This window comes from Poecilia reticulata, linkage group LG12 (assembly GCF_000633615.1).
Source record: "Poecilia reticulata strain Guanapo linkage group LG12, Guppy_female_1.0+MT, whole genome shotgun sequence".
In the NCBI taxonomy this organism is placed as follows: domain Eukaryota; kingdom Metazoa; phylum Chordata; class Actinopteri; order Cyprinodontiformes; family Poeciliidae; genus Poecilia; species Poecilia reticulata.
In genome coordinates, this window is record NC_024342.1 from 25,875,975 (window position 1) to 25,892,443 (window position 16,469).

At 42.1% G+C, this 16,469-nt stretch overlaps 1 protein-coding gene across 1 annotated transcript in view; it reads right to left on the reverse strand.

The window, feature by feature from the left end:
- Positions 1-98: 98 nt before the first annotated feature.
- Positions 99-16,469, reverse strand: part of tjp2a (tight junction protein 2a (zona occludens 2)) — a 35,290-nt gene continuing 18,919 nt past the window's right edge. Inside the window, exons 4-23 of the mRNA XM_017307746.1 lie at positions 16,387-16,469; positions 15,038-15,674; positions 12,857-12,960; positions 12,064-12,217; positions 10,723-10,828; positions 10,109-10,236; positions 9,940-10,018; positions 7,921-8,071; positions 7,728-7,836; positions 6,438-6,663; positions 6,170-6,357; positions 4,794-4,889; positions 3,930-4,009; positions 3,634-3,844; positions 3,450-3,550; positions 2,379-2,690; positions 1,469-1,684; positions 1,326-1,340; positions 473-550; positions 99-331 (exon numbers count right to left, since the gene is read on the reverse strand). Of these exons, the coding sequence (XP_017163235.1) occupies positions 158-331; positions 473-550; positions 1,326-1,340; positions 1,469-1,684; positions 2,379-2,690; positions 3,450-3,550; positions 3,634-3,844; positions 3,930-4,009; positions 4,794-4,889; positions 6,170-6,357; positions 6,438-6,663; positions 7,728-7,836; positions 7,921-8,071; positions 9,940-10,018; positions 10,109-10,236; positions 10,723-10,828; positions 12,064-12,217; positions 12,857-12,960; positions 15,038-15,674; positions 16,387-16,469 (3,248 nt within the window). The 3' untranslated portion in view covers positions 99-157. The remainder of the gene's footprint in view (positions 332-472; positions 551-1,325; positions 1,341-1,468; positions 1,685-2,378; positions 2,691-3,449; positions 3,551-3,633; positions 3,845-3,929; positions 4,010-4,793; positions 4,890-6,169; positions 6,358-6,437; positions 6,664-7,727; positions 7,837-7,920; positions 8,072-9,939; positions 10,019-10,108; positions 10,237-10,722; positions 10,829-12,063; positions 12,218-12,856; positions 12,961-15,037; positions 15,675-16,386) is intronic.

The following is a 16,469-nucleotide window of genomic DNA, read 5'->3' on the forward strand; positions in this document are numbered from 1 at the left end:
AGTGGCTAACGTCCTCCTCTGCCTACATCTCCCAGAATGCTGTGCGGCTCTGGATCGGCGCTCAGTGAATATTCTATCAGATGAATCATCTATTGATATTGATCATGTGTCTATTGATTAGATGTTTTATAAAAATATCCAGCAGATTCTGCTGCTTTCATTTTGATTGACATAAACAAAGTGAAGGTTCAGTCGGTTGAAATCGTTTCCATCTCTGTAGAAAATGAGACAGAAAAAGCTCTGACCCGATTGGCTGGGGGCGGTTCTGGTTGGGTTTTGGCAGCTTCACTGGGACGGCGTAGATGTCTGGATGCTTCTGGGCGATTTCCAACTGGAACAGACCCAGAAATGTCAGAGTGAATCTCAGCGGAWCCTCAGAGGAGCCTGTCAGGAAGCTATTGTTCTGGCAGCCGGACCCGGAAACCTCAACGGGTCTGAATGCAGACTAAAGGAGCGGCGGSTTTTCACTGACCCGAGCGTTTTCAGCCTCCTGCAGCTCCAGAAGACGCTGAGCTCGGGCCAAGTGGTCCATCTTCTCAAAGGCTTTGATCTGGAAGAAAACGAGGTTCAGTTAGTGGAAGGAAGAAAGATGGCCGACATGGAGAGTGAAGGATTATGGGCTGGTTGTGACTGATGGACACGGGGTTCCTACACGTCTATTTTATCGATTCCTTCTAGCATTTCAGCTCATTTTTATTCATTTAATTGCCAAAATTTTCATCTCATTTTTAATTTTGCYGTTTTTCCAAGATTTTTAACATTTTYCGTTTAATTTTRCCAACATGAAACTAACCAAACACCTCAAAAGCAAATAAAACGTAAAATGTTTTTTTCTCTAAAGCTGATTAAACCTCTTCACCAACATTTAGAGGAAAAAAASACTTTAAAATGAACTAAAACCTTAAAATTCAACAAAAACAGAGTTATCCCTTCTCAAACTTTCCATTTYAATCCCAATTTATTCATCTCATTCAGGATTTGTTGACTTTTCAAACCTTTTACTTTTTTACCTTTGTATAAAATGTCAAACTGAAATTAATGGAAATCTTTAAATTGTAAAACTATTTGCTAATAWACAAATTCAGATTMATCTTAACCAATAGCCTTATTGTTAGCAGGCAGCATAAATGCCACATTATTTCTCTCAACTATTTGCTTAAAAGTTTATATTTAACGTTAAATGTTCTGTTTTTTTTTAATCATAGCTGCATCATTTTCAAAGTGTGTCGCGCTCAAAGGATTCAGGTTTAACTTCTGGTTAAATCCAGAAAACGGTGAAGTTTTGTGCAGGAACCCAGAAACAGGATGTGGACATGTGGAGTTACCTGATTGGCCATTCTCTATTTCATAACAGGAAGAGAGAAAAAGCAAAGAGGAAGAAAAGGAAACAAGTTTACTAAGCGAAGCGTGAGGCAGAAAGGAGTGAGAAAGTGAGTCTTAAAGGAAACGGGTCGCTCCGCGTTCCCACCTTTCCCAGGAAGGACTTGTTGGCGGGGTCTTCCTCCTCCTGCGGGTTCGCCGGCRCCAGCTCCTCTGAGGCCTGGTGCATTCGGGYCACGTTGGGCTTCAAGGCCACCGGCGGTGGAGCCGGCCGGCTGGCGGCCACCGCGTCGATGCTGCTGATGGTGCTGCTGGAGTGGGACTCGTAGCTGCGCACCGAGTCGGTCCGGGCCTGGGGTCGGACCTGCAGCCGGGAGAGACGCCGGGAATTCATTCATCATCTTTACCCGTCATGATGGGACCTTCTGCTGATCCAACAAACCTTAGTGCAGCTAAAGTATCATTTTAAAGATATTAATAAATGTTTCCAGAGGTCAAAGGTCAACCAGCCTCCACCGCCTTCAAATCTGGTGCCAACCAATCAACTCGGCTACGTTTKTGCAGCAAACATTTTAATTTGTGYTGCTGAGGCTGTGAAGATATTAATAAAGTTTAAAAGTCAAAAGSTCATCCAGCCTCCAGCATCACCAAATCAGACAAAATTGGTGTCAAAATTTTTTGCTGCACAAAAATTTTGCAGAGCAACAAATTTGAGATGCTTAGGAACAGTGACTGTTGCTAAGCAGTCGCCGCCGTTGCTAAGCAACGGATCAAACACCTTAGATTAGCAGAAGTGCTCGACTGTTTGAGGTTTCATCCTTTTATCAAGATAAAGCTCTGAACTTGTTGGGCCCAGAATCGTCCGTTTTGTGAAAACTAAACGGATCTTGCAGCTCTTCTGCCGTGACGCCATCTTGGATGTTTTCTAAAGCAACATACGGAGCATCATCACGTAAAATACATCAAATCTTTAACTCAAATCTTTATTGGAGCAGCTGAGCTCAGCGTTGAGCTGCGGCTCACATCCTGAGTTGGGAGGTTTGAAATCTGCCGCTCACCTTTGGTGGTTCTGGAACAAACGAAGGCGGCGGGCTGGGGTCCCGGTTCAGAACCTCCCTGCTCCCGGGCCTCTTGGCGCGGCGCGGCTCCTCGGGCAGGACGGGCTCCGACGACCTGCTGATGGCGGAGACGGGCGTGGGGTCGTCCAGCGGCTCGTCCAGCTCGTTGTCGGTGTAAGCCCCGCCCTCGTCCGCCGTGTCGTCGTAGTCGCTGGTGAGGCGGCTGTCCATGCTCAGGTAGTCGGCGCTCATGGCCGACAGGTAGGACATGCGGTCGTCCTGAAGGTCCAGGTCCTCCTCTGACCCGTCCATCTGCAGGGAAATTAACACAAAATGCTGGTGGAATTTGAATTAAATCATTTCATTAATATTCATTTCCAACACTTTCARCTGCTACTTCAATGTTGTTGTTCTAAAATATTTAACTTTTTCACATTTTTTGTGAACAACATTTTAAAATTGAAGTAAAACTTTTGTTTCCATTATATCTGAACTACTTGAGGCATTTTCAGCAACTTTAACCATTTAATCAACATTTTCAGCTCATTTCAGACAAAACTACATCGATTCTGTTGTAAATTTGTTTTACAGCTTTTTATGTCTAATTTTGCTGAAATTAAACTAATCAGAAAATACAACTGATACTTTTTATCTAAAGTTCAAATATTTCAGCCATTTAATTATTAACAGAACATTTTAGTCCAGCAAAATGTCTGTTTGATAGTTGATCTTAACAGAAATTGAGTTTTTCTCCAAAAAGACCAACAACTTCCAGCTGCTTAAACACTTGTATTAATTTATTTACCTATTTATTCATCTAGTTTCAGATATTTAACTTTTTCTGTCAAAAATCAAAAACCTTAAAATCCAACAAAAAGTTTGTGTTTATCGTCTTCAGCTACTTAAAACATTCACAGTCTGATATTTTCAGCAATTTTAGGATTTGCTGGTTTGTAATTTCTCCAATTAGACTTTTTCCTTCCACTAAACCTTCCATCAATATGCGCTGATTCAGTGTTGGCTGTGTGAGCAGACATTTCTAATAAATTAGATGATATTCTGATTGCTCACCTTCCCCTCGGACACCCACACTGCTTTCTCCTGCTGCTCCCGGATCGACTCCTTCACGCTGCCGTACCAGGCGTCATTCGACGAGTTCAGGTCGATGGTCGCTGGATTCCCAACCAACAGGAGCATCAACAGTGAGCGAATCGGACAGAAAGTTTGAAACGCTTCGCTGTGAGGCGCCACTGACCGGTGAAGAGGTGGGAGCAGGTCTTCTTCAGCCGCACCGCCTGTTCGTACAGCTTCCGCGCGCTGCGGTTGGACCCGGGCATCAGGCGGCTCCTCATGGTTTTGACGCCCTGCTTGCTGTCCGGGTTCAGGAAAACCACGATGGGATACCACTGGGTGTAGTTCAAGGTGTCCACGGCTTTGGGGGTGACGTCCAGCAGCGCGTGGAGGTCCTGCACGACGCCGCCGCGTTTCAGGATTTTATTTCCACCAATAAAAGACTTTTGGCTAAAAGTAATAAAAAAATAAACCCACTACCTGCTCAATGATTTGTCGGATGGTGTTCAGTCTCACCACTCCAGAGGATTTCTCACTTCCAGCGTCTTTGGGCTCAGTTTCTGAAACACAGAAGTTTTTTAAGTTTAAAATAAACTTTGGTATAAACCATGAAGTTCATTTTGAATAATAAAAAAGTGAGTTTCTACAGTAACAATTTCTGTAGTTCATTTAACACGAGACAGAAAAATGTCCATCTSATAAYAGGAAGGCTGAACGGAAAGCAGCAAAATAAAGTTTTGAATTTCTTTTCAGTTTTAATTCTTAGTTAAATCTTTTTCCATTTCTTTTTTTTCAGCTTTTWAAAAAAACAGTTTAGCCCCAATTTAGCTCCATATTCCTGAGTCATAGCTGATTATTTTTGTTTAGAAACTGATACAAACATATGAATTTAAAAAATAAGCTGTAAAAAGGGTAACTAAAAAAATAAGTTTGAAACAAAAAGTGCCAGATTTTTCTTCTTTATTTTCAAATTGGTTTCAAGTTAAAATCTTCCACTATTTATTTTTTTTTTTTTACCAATTTCATGGCCCCAATTTAGCTCCATATTTTTGCATCTTTCCAAAGCAGAAACTGTAACCAGCCTAAATCAATAGCAGCAGGTGAAATATTATTGAGRCACATTAATCAGAGGTCAAAGGTCTTTAAGGATTCCTGACCAAAAAAACAGAAATGATTGCTTTAGTGCTGATAGTAAATGCTAAAATGTGCTTCATTAATTGTAATTACCATAAATTCATAATTACAGCAATCTTGAAGAATCCAAATTGTATTTTTAATTGAACAAATTGCACCAGTTGCTACTTTGAACAGTTTCTAAAAGAAGGAAGTTTAGACGATACTTACTGGCAATTATAAACTCGCTSTGAAGGTCGCTGGCCAGTTTCTCGTTCACTACGTCAGAAATCGGCCCAAATATCACCACCGGCCTCCTGAAACCAGCTACAAACACAAACTGGACGTCAGGATTTACCGYCGCCAGCCAGCAGGAAAACATGGGAGGAAACGTTTCCTACCTTCTCGGAGCACCACTCTCTCGTACGCGGGGAACTTGGTGGCGACCGGCGCGGTGCTCAGGTCCTCCCGGCTCTTCCGCAGGTCTTTCTTCTTCGCCGCCCTTTGACCTCTCAGCCTCCAGAAGTCTCCTCTGTCRCTGCCCGACGCCGCTCTGGCAGCGTTCTGCACGTTGGCCATTTGTTCAGCTCTGAGACACAAACGGAGATTTTTCAGAGGTTTTCTGCGCTGAAAGTTTCCCGTCTCAGACGCGTTTCTCCGACCGCCCACCTGCTCTTGTTGGGGATGATTCCCTTTTTCACTTCGGGCGACTGGTTGTCCTGGTCCATGCGGATGGCCAGCCAGTGGCCCAGCTTGCCGTCGTACAGCGTGTCGGTGACCTTGAAGATCTCTCCCCGGCCGAACGGGAGGCTCTGCGGCGCCTCCTTCTCGTACTCAAAGTGGGTCCTGATGTAGAACGAGTCGCCGCGTCCGGATGCCAGAACGTCTTCATATACTGAAGCCAGAAAAACAAAAATCATCTTGGATTCACAGATGATTGTATTGGTTCCATGTACATTTCATAAGCTTGTTATTGAGGTTTCTGTTGTTTTTCCTCTTTCTGCAGGTTTAGAAACAGACTTTTAACACATTATCTTGTATTCTCTCTACTTTTTTCTCCTTTGCTTTTGAGTTTATTACATTTGAAATAAATCCAAAGCAGTTTCTGAAACACGGTTTCACCAGCTTTTTCAAGGCTTTTTAAGGCCATTATGAATGAAATTTAAGACCTGTACAACTAAAAGGTACAAAGGAAAACTAATATATTGTATTAGTGCCGAGCACATAGCATCGAAGATAAATGTCAACCAATCAACTGACAATACAGTTATAATTTCCCAGGATATGCGCTAAATAGCTAGCAAGCTAGTAAGRTATATTAGCAGCTAGTTAGCTGTAGCCTCAACAACCTCAAGTTACAGAACGTATTGAATCTGCGCGCGTCTCAAAGTTATCAAACATTAAATATTTAGAATAGAACTGTGATTAAAATATTTAAGGCCAACTTGCATTCTGCCCCTGAATGCAAGACATTTTAAGGCCTTAATTTAAGTCACATGAATTTAAAACTAGTTAAGGATGTGCGAACACCCTGTGATAAAGTTGTACATATACAACTTTATCACANCGCCAGCCAGCAGGAAAACATGGGAGGAAACGTTTCCTACCTTCTCGGAGCACCACTCTCTCGTACGCGGGGAACTTGGTGGCGACCGGCGCGGTGCTCAGGTCCTCCCGGCTCTTCCGCAGGTCTTTCTTCTTCGCCGCCCTTTGACCTCTCAGCCTCCAGAAGTCTCCTCTGTCRCTGCCCGACGCCGCTCTGGCAGCGTTCTGCACGTTGGCCATTTGTTCAGCTCTGAGACACAAACGGAGATTTTTCAGAGGTTTTCTGCGCTGAAAGTTTCCCGTCTCAGACGCGTTTCTCCGACCGCCCACCTGCTCTTGTTGGGGATGATTCCCTTTTTCACTTCGGGCGACTGGTTGTCCTGGTCCATGCGGATGGCCAGCCAGTGGCCCAGCTTGCCGTCGTACAGCGTGTCGGTGACCTTGAAGATCTCTCCCCGGCCGAACGGGAGGCTCTGCGGCGCCTCCTTCTCGTACTCAAAGTGGGTCCTGATGTAGAACGAGTCGCCGCGTCCGGATGCCAGAACGTCTTCATATACTGAAGCCAGAAAAACAAAAATCATCTTGGATTCACAGATGATTGTATTGGTTCCATGTACATTTCATAAGCTTGTTATTGAGGTTTCTGTTGTTTTTCCTCTTTCTGCAGGTTTAGAAACAGACTTTTAACACATTATCTTGTATTCTCTCTACTTTTTTCTCCTTTGCTTTTGAGTTTATTACATTTGAAATAAATCCAAAGCAGTTTCTGAAACACGGTTTCACCAGCTTTTTCAAGGCTTTTTAAGGCCATTATGAATGAAATTTAAGACCTGTACAACTAAAAGGTACAAAGGAAAACTAATATATTGTATTAGTGCCGAGCACATAGCATCGAAGATAAATGTCAACCAATCAACTGACAATACAGTTATAATTTCCCAGGATATGCGCTAAATAGCTAGCAAGCTAGTAAGRTATATTAGCAGCTAGTTAGCTGTAGCCTCAACAACCTCAAGTTACAGAACGTATTGAATCTGCGCGCGTCTCAAAGTTATCAAACATTAAATATTTAGAATAGAACTGTGATTAAAATATTTAAGGCCAACTTGCATTCTGCCCCTGAATGCAAGACATTTTAAGGCCTTAATTTAAGTCACATGAATTTAAAACTAGTTAAGGATGTGCGAACACCCTGTGATAAAGTTGTACATATACAACTTTATCACAGTTGTATATATACAACATTATCACATCATGGTGATAAACATCATGGTGAAAGCTGTAATGCTCCAGTTGTGGAAGTGAATTTGTTGGGTTTGGATGGATTCTTRCATGTTTTAACCAAAATTTCACCAAACACAGACAGAACTGCAAACTTTAACAAWACGGCAGGTTTTGTTAAAGTTTGTTTATTGAAAACAAAAACTAATTTGGAAAAAAGTTATTTTGAAATGTTGTTACTTATATGACCTATTGTTGTTTTGGTCTTTAAAATATAAAAATTTCAACKTTATATTTTGTTCCATCTGATTGATAATTTGATCAGTGACTCAGTACTTGACTCGACTTTTTACCGAATCATTTTTCGCCCTTACTGGAGTTTTATTTCTGTGTTTGTACCTTCTGGTTTGCTTTGAGCCAGGATGGTCACGTCTTCTCCTTTAGGGATGTCCAGCAGGTAGAGGACGGCGTCTTCACGCACCATCCCTCTGAAGTCAACGCTGTTCACCTGAGGCAGAGACCAGAAAGTCACTGAAGGGTTTTCATTTAGATACCATGTGAACGTTGCAATACGAGGACCTAAAGGCGGCACCTTAACGATCTGATCTCCGGTCCGAAGACCCTCCTGCTCGGCCGCACTGTCCTCCTGAACGCCGGCGATGAAGATGCCGACGTCGTTCCCTCCGGCTAGCCGCAGCCCGACGCTGTCGCCCTTCTTGAAGCGCACCATTATTGTGTTCGGCCTTTTGTTACGAAAACAGTCAAGTTTAGAAAAACAGACAAATTCTCCTTTCATTACTCATGTAGACCAATTTGGCTGGGGGACACAAAAAGCTGCTGCCTGAAGATGACTACCATTGGTTTTAGCTGTTAGCATAACGTGCTAAATCTTAAATGAACGCCTGATATACAAAAGAAAAAAGGACGCAGGGACCAATAGTCAATTCTACAACAACTAGATGATAAAATCAGAAAAAAGTTTTAAATAAGAGACAAAAACAGCGAGCAAGAGACAAGCAGCTCTTCCACGCTAGAGAAATATGCTAGCTTGACTATGACAACTTGGACCTGTAGATRTGCTGTGGAATTTGGTGTTTCAGTTCAGTTAGAAAATATAAAAAAATGCAACCTAAACACCAGATCTGACAGATGAACAGTAAAGCAGGTGTTTAAATTAGCTAATCAACYGCCACTATGTTAGCTTAACTATCACAGCGATCACTTATTAATAATCACAAAATAAACATGAAGCCTAAAAACAAAATTGTAACAGACGGAATGTTCTGTTCTCTGTGTGGGAAACGATTGAGTGTTTTTTGGTGTTGAATCCTGAAACATAAAGGGGCATTGTTGGCAGTTGCTATGGCAACAATTCTGCGCGTAGTGTAGCCGACAAATAGAGCAGGAAAAAATGGCTTTGAGTTGTTTTTAACTGCTTTTTTGCATCATTTTCCCCACAGTGAAATAAATTAATACCTTCATCTCCAGGTTTCATTTAGTTAATGGAGTTGTTCTACCGCTGCAGCGCCGCTACGTTAAAGAATCGTCTTTTTGTCCTCCAGCTTTGTGCAAATGTGCAACATTTCTGAAYGTGAATAAGATGAGAGTGGTACATAAACCACTGACCCGTAGACTTCCTGATCCTCCAAGCTCGGCTTCAGTGGGACTTTTGGAGGAACCTGAACTCTTGGGGCGACAACTGCTGCTGCAAATGAAAACGGTAAAACGATCAGATCAGCCATATTGTGCTTTAATCAGCTTGTTTKWACATCTTCAGAGGCAGGAAGACGTTTACCTGGCGGCGACACGGATCGAGTTTCGTCCCTCTCTGGCGGCAAAGGGGAGGAATCTTCATGCCTGTCCAGACTTTTGAGAGGCGTCGGCATCGCGCCCATTTTCGCCAACCTGCTAGAAGGATCGTCTCTGACAGTAAAAAAAAAAAAAAAAGTTAGCAAGAAATTCTACAAACAAGTATTACAAAAAATAACGAGTCGTGTTATGAGAATAAAATCTTAGTATTACAAGAATAAAATCGTAAAATGAGAATAAACTCGTAATACANTGCTGTGGAATTTGGTGTTTCAGTTCAGTTAGAAAATATAAAAAAATGCAACCTAAACACCAGATCTGACAGATGAACAGTAAAGCAGGTGTTTAAATTAGCTAATCAACYGCCACTATGTTAGCTTAACTATCACAGCGATCACTTATTAATAATCACAAAATAAACATGAAGCCTAAAAACAAAATTGTAACAGACGGAATGTTCTGTTCTCTGTGTGGGAAACGATTGAGTGTTTTTTGGTGTTGAATCCTGAAACATAAAGGGGCATTGTTGGCAGTTGCTATGGCAACAATTCTGCGCGTAGTGTAGCCGACAAATAGAGCAGGAAAAAATGGCTTTGAGTTGTTTTTAACTGCTTTTTTGCATCATTTTCCCCACAGTGAAATAAATTAATACCTTCATCTCCAGGTTTCATTTAGTTAATGGAGTTGTTCTACCGCTGCAGCGCCGCTACGTTAAAGAATCGTCTTTTTGTCCTCCAGCTTTGTGCAAATGTGCAACATTTCTGAAYGTGAATAAGATGAGAGTGGTACATAAACCACTGACCCGTAGACTTCCTGATCCTCCAAGCTCGGCTTCAGTGGGACTTTTGGAGGAACCTGAACTCTTGGGGCGACAACTGCTGCTGCAAATGAAAACGGTAAAACGATCAGATCAGCCATATTGTGCTTTAATCAGCTTGTTTKWACATCTTCAGAGGCAGGAAGACGTTTACCTGGCGGCGACACGGATCGAGTTTCGTCCCTCTCTGGCGGCAAAGGGGAGGAATCTTCATGCCTGTCCAGACTTTTGAGAGGCGTCGGCATCGCGCCCATTTTCGCCAACCTGCTAGAAGGATCGTCTCTGACAGTAAAAAAAAAAAAAAAAGTTAGCAAGAAATTCTACAAACAAGTATTACAAAAAATAACGAGTCGTGTTATGAGAATAAAATCTTAGTATTACAAGAATAAAATCGTAAAATGAGAATAAACTCGTAATACAAAAATAAAGTCATCACCAGAATAAAGTCTTAACATGATTAAAACTAATATTTTAAAACTCAAAACATCTTAGGAGTACCACAAGGTCGTGTTCTGACCCTCGAGAACTTGAATCACAAATAYGTTTTTTTTAGCTGTTGCCACCAACATTGTGTAATTTTGATGCTAACTGACCTGAAATAGATCAAGTATTTCTSCCAAACAGAGAGAATGCAACATCTTTCTACAGCTCAGCTGTATGTAGCAGGTTATTCCTTACTTTGAATACCTGAATCAAAGCTGAACTGGTTTATTTTAAGACGGTGAAAATAGACCAAAGCGAGCCGCGTTTGGCTGCATGACRGCGTACCTGGGTTTGTCTCGAAGCCTCTCATTGGACGAGTGTGAGGAAAGGTCAGAGGGATGACCTCGCTCCTGTGGAGAGTAAGAGCGGTACGACTCGATCTCAGAGATATCTGCAAAAAACACGACAGGCGAAGTGAAAAATGTCTCTTTCCTGCAGCCCCACGAGAAACCGAAACAGACGCAAAACAGATTCACCTGTTTTGAAACGTCCCGACTAAATTACAAGCGTAAGCAGATCTGTGGATCTTAAACTGAAAAACATCAGACAATGACAGCAGCACACTGCAAAAACACAAAATATTACCAAGGATTTTTAGTCTAGTTTCTAGTGTAAATATATTAATACACTTGAAATAAGAGAAAACTGAATAACTTTTCACCAAGACAGGAGTTGGTTTTAAGTAAATTGACAGAAATATTCTGGTACCATTGGCAGATTATTTCCTCTATGGGAAAAAAATCTGCCYGTTACCTAGCAACCCCAGCAGAGTTCCGCCCGTCACCCAGCAACCCCAGTAGAATTCYACCGTCACCTAGCAACCAAAGCCTGGGCCACACAAAATATGTTCACTACATTTTTTTGCATAAAATCATTTGTGGAAAATAAGATTTTACTCTGGTTGTCATTTCAGTTATAACATGGGAAAAATGTCTTATTGAAATCATCAATAAAACAAACACAAGGAATAATTAGGAATTAAACAAGCCGTTATATCTTGCTGAAAAGTTAAAATTAGATTCGTCTCATTTTCAGTGTGTTAAAATATCTACACAAGAAACTAAGCAAAAATACTTTTTGTGTTTCTGCAGTGCAGGGAAAAAAATGAAGTGAACGGATGATGTTTGGGAGCTAAAAAAAAACAAAAAACAAAAATCCTTTGTATTGTGGAAATCCAACAGCAGGATTATAATCTGGGATTAGATCACCCTGCTGGAGGGGAATGAACACTTTCACACATGAAGACACAAACCAGACAAAGTGGGTCATGCTGGACCAATCAGAGTCCTCCGTCTGGGTCATGTGACCCCAAAAAACCAGGTATAAAAAGAGGAGCTGCTGCTGCTGCATGGAGTGAATMTTTGAATATTTAAATACGACTAAAAGCGGATGAGAGTAAAAGTAAAAGCTTTTATTTAATGAGCGTAGAACAAGTTACAGCAACATTATTGGCATGGCAACAATTTCTTCACAAGTGGAAGTTCACATGCGGTGGGTTATTTCTCTCTCTTAAGCGTTTTAAAAGTAYGTCTATGATGATGGCGGTGATGATGATGATGGCGGCGGCGGAGGCGAGCATTCACACCGGGTAGGTCCTGCTGGTTTTCAGTTTGGAGGGTCTCTCACCATCGAGCTCCGAGTCGCTGTCCACCATCGGCGGGATGCGGATCAGGATCTGGCGGCGGTCGCGCTGGACCACCAGCTGCAGCCGGCCGCGAGACTTCTCGATCAGCTTCCCGGCGTCGCCGAGGGAGAGGTTCTCCGTCACCGTGCCGTTGATCTGAGGGAGGAGAGAGAGAGGTCAGAGGTCAGAGAGGAGGAGGAGAGACCAGTTGTGTTTATAGATAGAAAAAAAAAWAATACAAGTTAGAAAGAAAAAGAAAAACGGATGGAAAAAAGATGAAGGAAGATCAGAATAAAGGGATGGGAGAGAGCGGGATTTAGAGGGAGAAACAGGAAGGAAAAAAGGGAAGGACACAAGGAGGGAAGGAAGTGCAAGAATGATACAAGAAAGGAAGAAAAGGAGAGAAACAAAGAAGGAGGGAAAAAAAGGAAGAAAGAAAGGCAGGAAAACTAAACAAAAGAAAGGAAGGAAACAAACAGGTAAAGATAGAAAGATTGAAGAAAAGAAGAAAGTGAAGGACACAAGGAAGGAGATAGGAAGAAGGAAAGGAGAGGCACAAATAAGGAACAATGAAGGAAAAAGGAAGGAAAAAGAACAAGAGAGAGGAAAGGGATAAAGGAAAGAAGGAAAAAACAAAAAGGAAAGTAGGGAAGGAAACGAGAAAAAAGGGTAGAAATAAAGGAGTGAAGAGAAGAAGGAATAAAGGAAGTCTCTCTCTTCCCTCTCTGGTTTTTCTACCAGCTGAATAAACTCTGAATCTCATAAATTCCCCTCCCTGCCTCTCTGAGGTCCCACCTTCAGGATGATGTCTCCCTCCTGCAGGTTCCCGTCTCTGCCGGCCAGGCCGCTGCTCGTCATCTCCTTGATGAAGAGCTGGCTGCCCAGGCGCAGGCCGTACTCTRCAGGACGAGATCACAAACATTCACTCTGATGCCAAACACACAAATATGTCACATTTTAAAAGCAAATCTGGTATGAACCTGTAAAAAAACCTGCAAAATGTTTTGGAAAGTATCGTTTTACCCTGAGAAATATAGAAATTTCAGCCTTTGATTTGAACATATTTAGTGAGGAAGGAGAATAATTTCCCGCTGAATAAAGATTTTAGTTTTCAGAGCAGCAGCCTGAAGTAAATACTTAAATATTTTCAACCTCTATATATATAAATGTAAATCTTCTCGTGTTCTTTAACATGTTCCTTTTCTGTGGTTTTATGCCTGCTTTGTCCAAGATTAATAATTTCATAAAAAATTTGATGCATCATTATTTTGAGAAATTAAAGTAAAAAAATAAAATAAAATCTTCCTCCTCGGGTCCCAAAACGATTAATTTCACACTTGAAGATGAGAAAATGTTGCATTTTGGAAGATTTAAAAGTAGAGGAAGTCATATTAAACTTATTAAAGTGTTCATAAATGACCATTTCTGCAAAAATCCSTCCTGGTTTAAGAGTTTTAATCCAATCTGSAGCYAACAGCTAAAAATCTTCTCTTTTTCCCTTTATTACTTCAGTAAATTCATTATTTGCATCAGAAGAATCACCACAGGAGACTGGATAAAACTACTAAAATGTTGCAAAAACTACATTAACCTAATCCTTAGTTATACTGTAATAATCTCGTTTTATRAGCTTAGCTTTAATCAAACATCTGAGCTGCTGCTCTGCTAATCTGTCAGCAACTAAATCAGATTCAAAGGAAGAGATGAAGGCCAGTCGCCACTAATTAACCTCTCAGGTTTGATTTTAATGACCAAACTCGTCTCCATTCTGTTCTGAAGATCTGGACCCCAGAACGACGCTGATGTGTGTATGCTAAGCTAAGCGCTATTTTTAGCTAAGAAGGAAGACCAAAAACGAAACGGCTAGAAAACAGCAAACGGTCTAAAACGTGGAAACATTTTAAATTAAAACACAAAACAGTTCAGTGCAAAGCAGAATTAGCTAGGAGGCTAATTTTGGCTAATGTTACTATGTGTGGCAACTAATCATAGATAACCAGGGCTAGCTAGCAGGCTAGCAGGCCCTGGTTAAACACTCAGGGTGTTTCACCAGGGTGGTGAAACAATCAGCAATCATTACTTGATTAATTGACTGAATAATTAATAGAGTACTCAGAGTCTGTGCAGAAAAAAGGCTAGCTAATTAGCCAACAGGGGTTTGTTAGCAGCTAGTTAGCGGTAGCCGCAACTGCCTCGAGCCACAGAACGCAATCAAGATGCTTGTGCAACAAACTTTTTGCCTGAAAAGTCAAAAACTGTTACGACTTTTTTACATTTCCATCTCGGTTACTGCTCTTAGTGTGTTGTTCTTTCAGTAAATGACTTTATTTAAAGATTGTTTAGTCCAGTTAGCGATTAACTGATCGTAAAATTAGTTTGACAGTTATTTAATCATGATTAATCGATAAAGGTACCAAGATACATTATGAAGCCAAGGAATATCAAAAAATTAAGTCAAATCTGATTAACTTATTTTAACACCAAATTACGTTGCACATAAATTTAACCATGCATTAATGACTACTATAATTTCAATAATTGATTAATCACRATTAATTGATTAAAAAGAATTGATWAATCGTTTCAGCAAATGATTAGCCATGCATTAAGGACTACTATTACTATTTCAGTAATCAATTAATCATGATTAAACAGAATAATCAATTATTTATATAGATGACTATTTGGATTGTGATTTCAATAATTGATTACACATGACTAATTCAATTAATTATGATTAATAAAGCATCTTGATAAATGAAAATAATAAATTAAAATCATGATRAATATGATTAATCGTGACTAAGTGATTGAAAATATCTATGACTGACAATCAGTGATGATTAATCTGCTTAGTTGTGATTTCAATAACTGATAGTTGCGATTAATCAAATTATTCTCGATTAATCGTTTCAAAGCTGAGACCATTAGAACCGCGGACAGATCGTGTCGTTCTGCAGAGTTCGGGCCGCTCACCTTCGTTGGGATGGTTCTTCAGCAGCAGCACGTTGACRGGTTTCTCCAGCGGCTCCTGGTCGCGGCCCGGCCGGGGCAGTGGGATGGGAGCAGCAGGGGGCGACGGTGAGCGATCCAGGCGGTCTCTGCTCGCCGTCCTACGGACCGCCTCGTTGTATCTCGGTTCCCGGTCTCGGTCCCGACCGCGTTCGAAGCTCGGGTCGCGCCTCTGGCCTCTTCCGGGGCTGTAGCCGTCCCGGCCGTAGCGCGGCTCCGGGCTCGGGGCGCGGTCCAGGACTCGATCGCTGCGGTAGCGGCGATCTGGGCTGTAGTCACGGTCGAGGGCGCGCTCGCTGAGGTATCGACGGTCTGGGCTGTAGTCGCGGTCCAGCGTGCGGCCCCTGCTGCCGTCACGCCGGACGCCCCGGTCGGGGCACAAGTCGCGCTCGGCGCTCCGTCCACGGTCGTAGTTCCGGTCGCGGGTCTGGTAGCCGGAGTCGCCGTAGCCGCGGCGCTCCAGGCTGTTGTCGCGGCCGCTGGTCATGCTGCGGCGGTCCGGTTCGTAGTTGTAGTCGCTGTAGTTGTCGTTGCTGAAGACTTCAGGCGAGGCGGGCCGGGGCATCACGCTGACCGGGATCTTCTTGGCGCGCTTGACCGTCTGCAGAAGAAGAGGAGGAAGAGAAAAGGTGAGAGAAACCTCACGGTTTGTTGATGTTACCATGGCAACAGCACAGTTTCTTTAAGTCACGGATCCAACAGAACTTTGCAATTTTCTATGAAAGCAGGACTAGAAAAACAACAAGCAGTCCGAGCAGAAACCTTCTATTGGAACCAATCTATGCAACGTAGTTCTGCGTTTTTCCTCTCATAACAAAAACAAGTGTCGGTGTTACTATGGCAACAGCATAGTAACAGTATTTAGTTTAATGGCCAGGAAGAGAGAAATACATGTTCTAACAAAGGAAGAAAGGAAACAAGAGCAAAGGATACAGAAAGAAAAGAAGAAGGGAGGCAAAGGAGGAAGAAAGGGAAGAAGGAAGGAAATAAGCATAGTATGAAAGGAAACATGAAGAAAGAAGGGAGGACACAAGGCAAGGTAAGGAAAGATGTAGGAAACAATGGCAAAGGAATTAAGGAAACATGAAGGATACATCAAGGAAGGACAGAAGAAGGGTGTGAAAGGAGGGCAGAAGAAAGGACACAATAGCAAAGGATACAAAAAGGAAAGAAGGAAGGAAATAAAAGCAAAGCAGGAAGGATACAAGAGCAAATAAGTAAATGAGGAAAGGAAAAATGAAGGAAGGGAGGAAGTGTGGAAACGAGAACAAAGGAAAGAAGGACAGACGGATGAATTTTAATGTCAATCTTACGATTTTGGCCGTTTTGCCACATTTCCTGAGGGTCTGAACAGCGAAGGAGTGCACCGCTCCCTCCATGGGCGTGTTGTTCACCA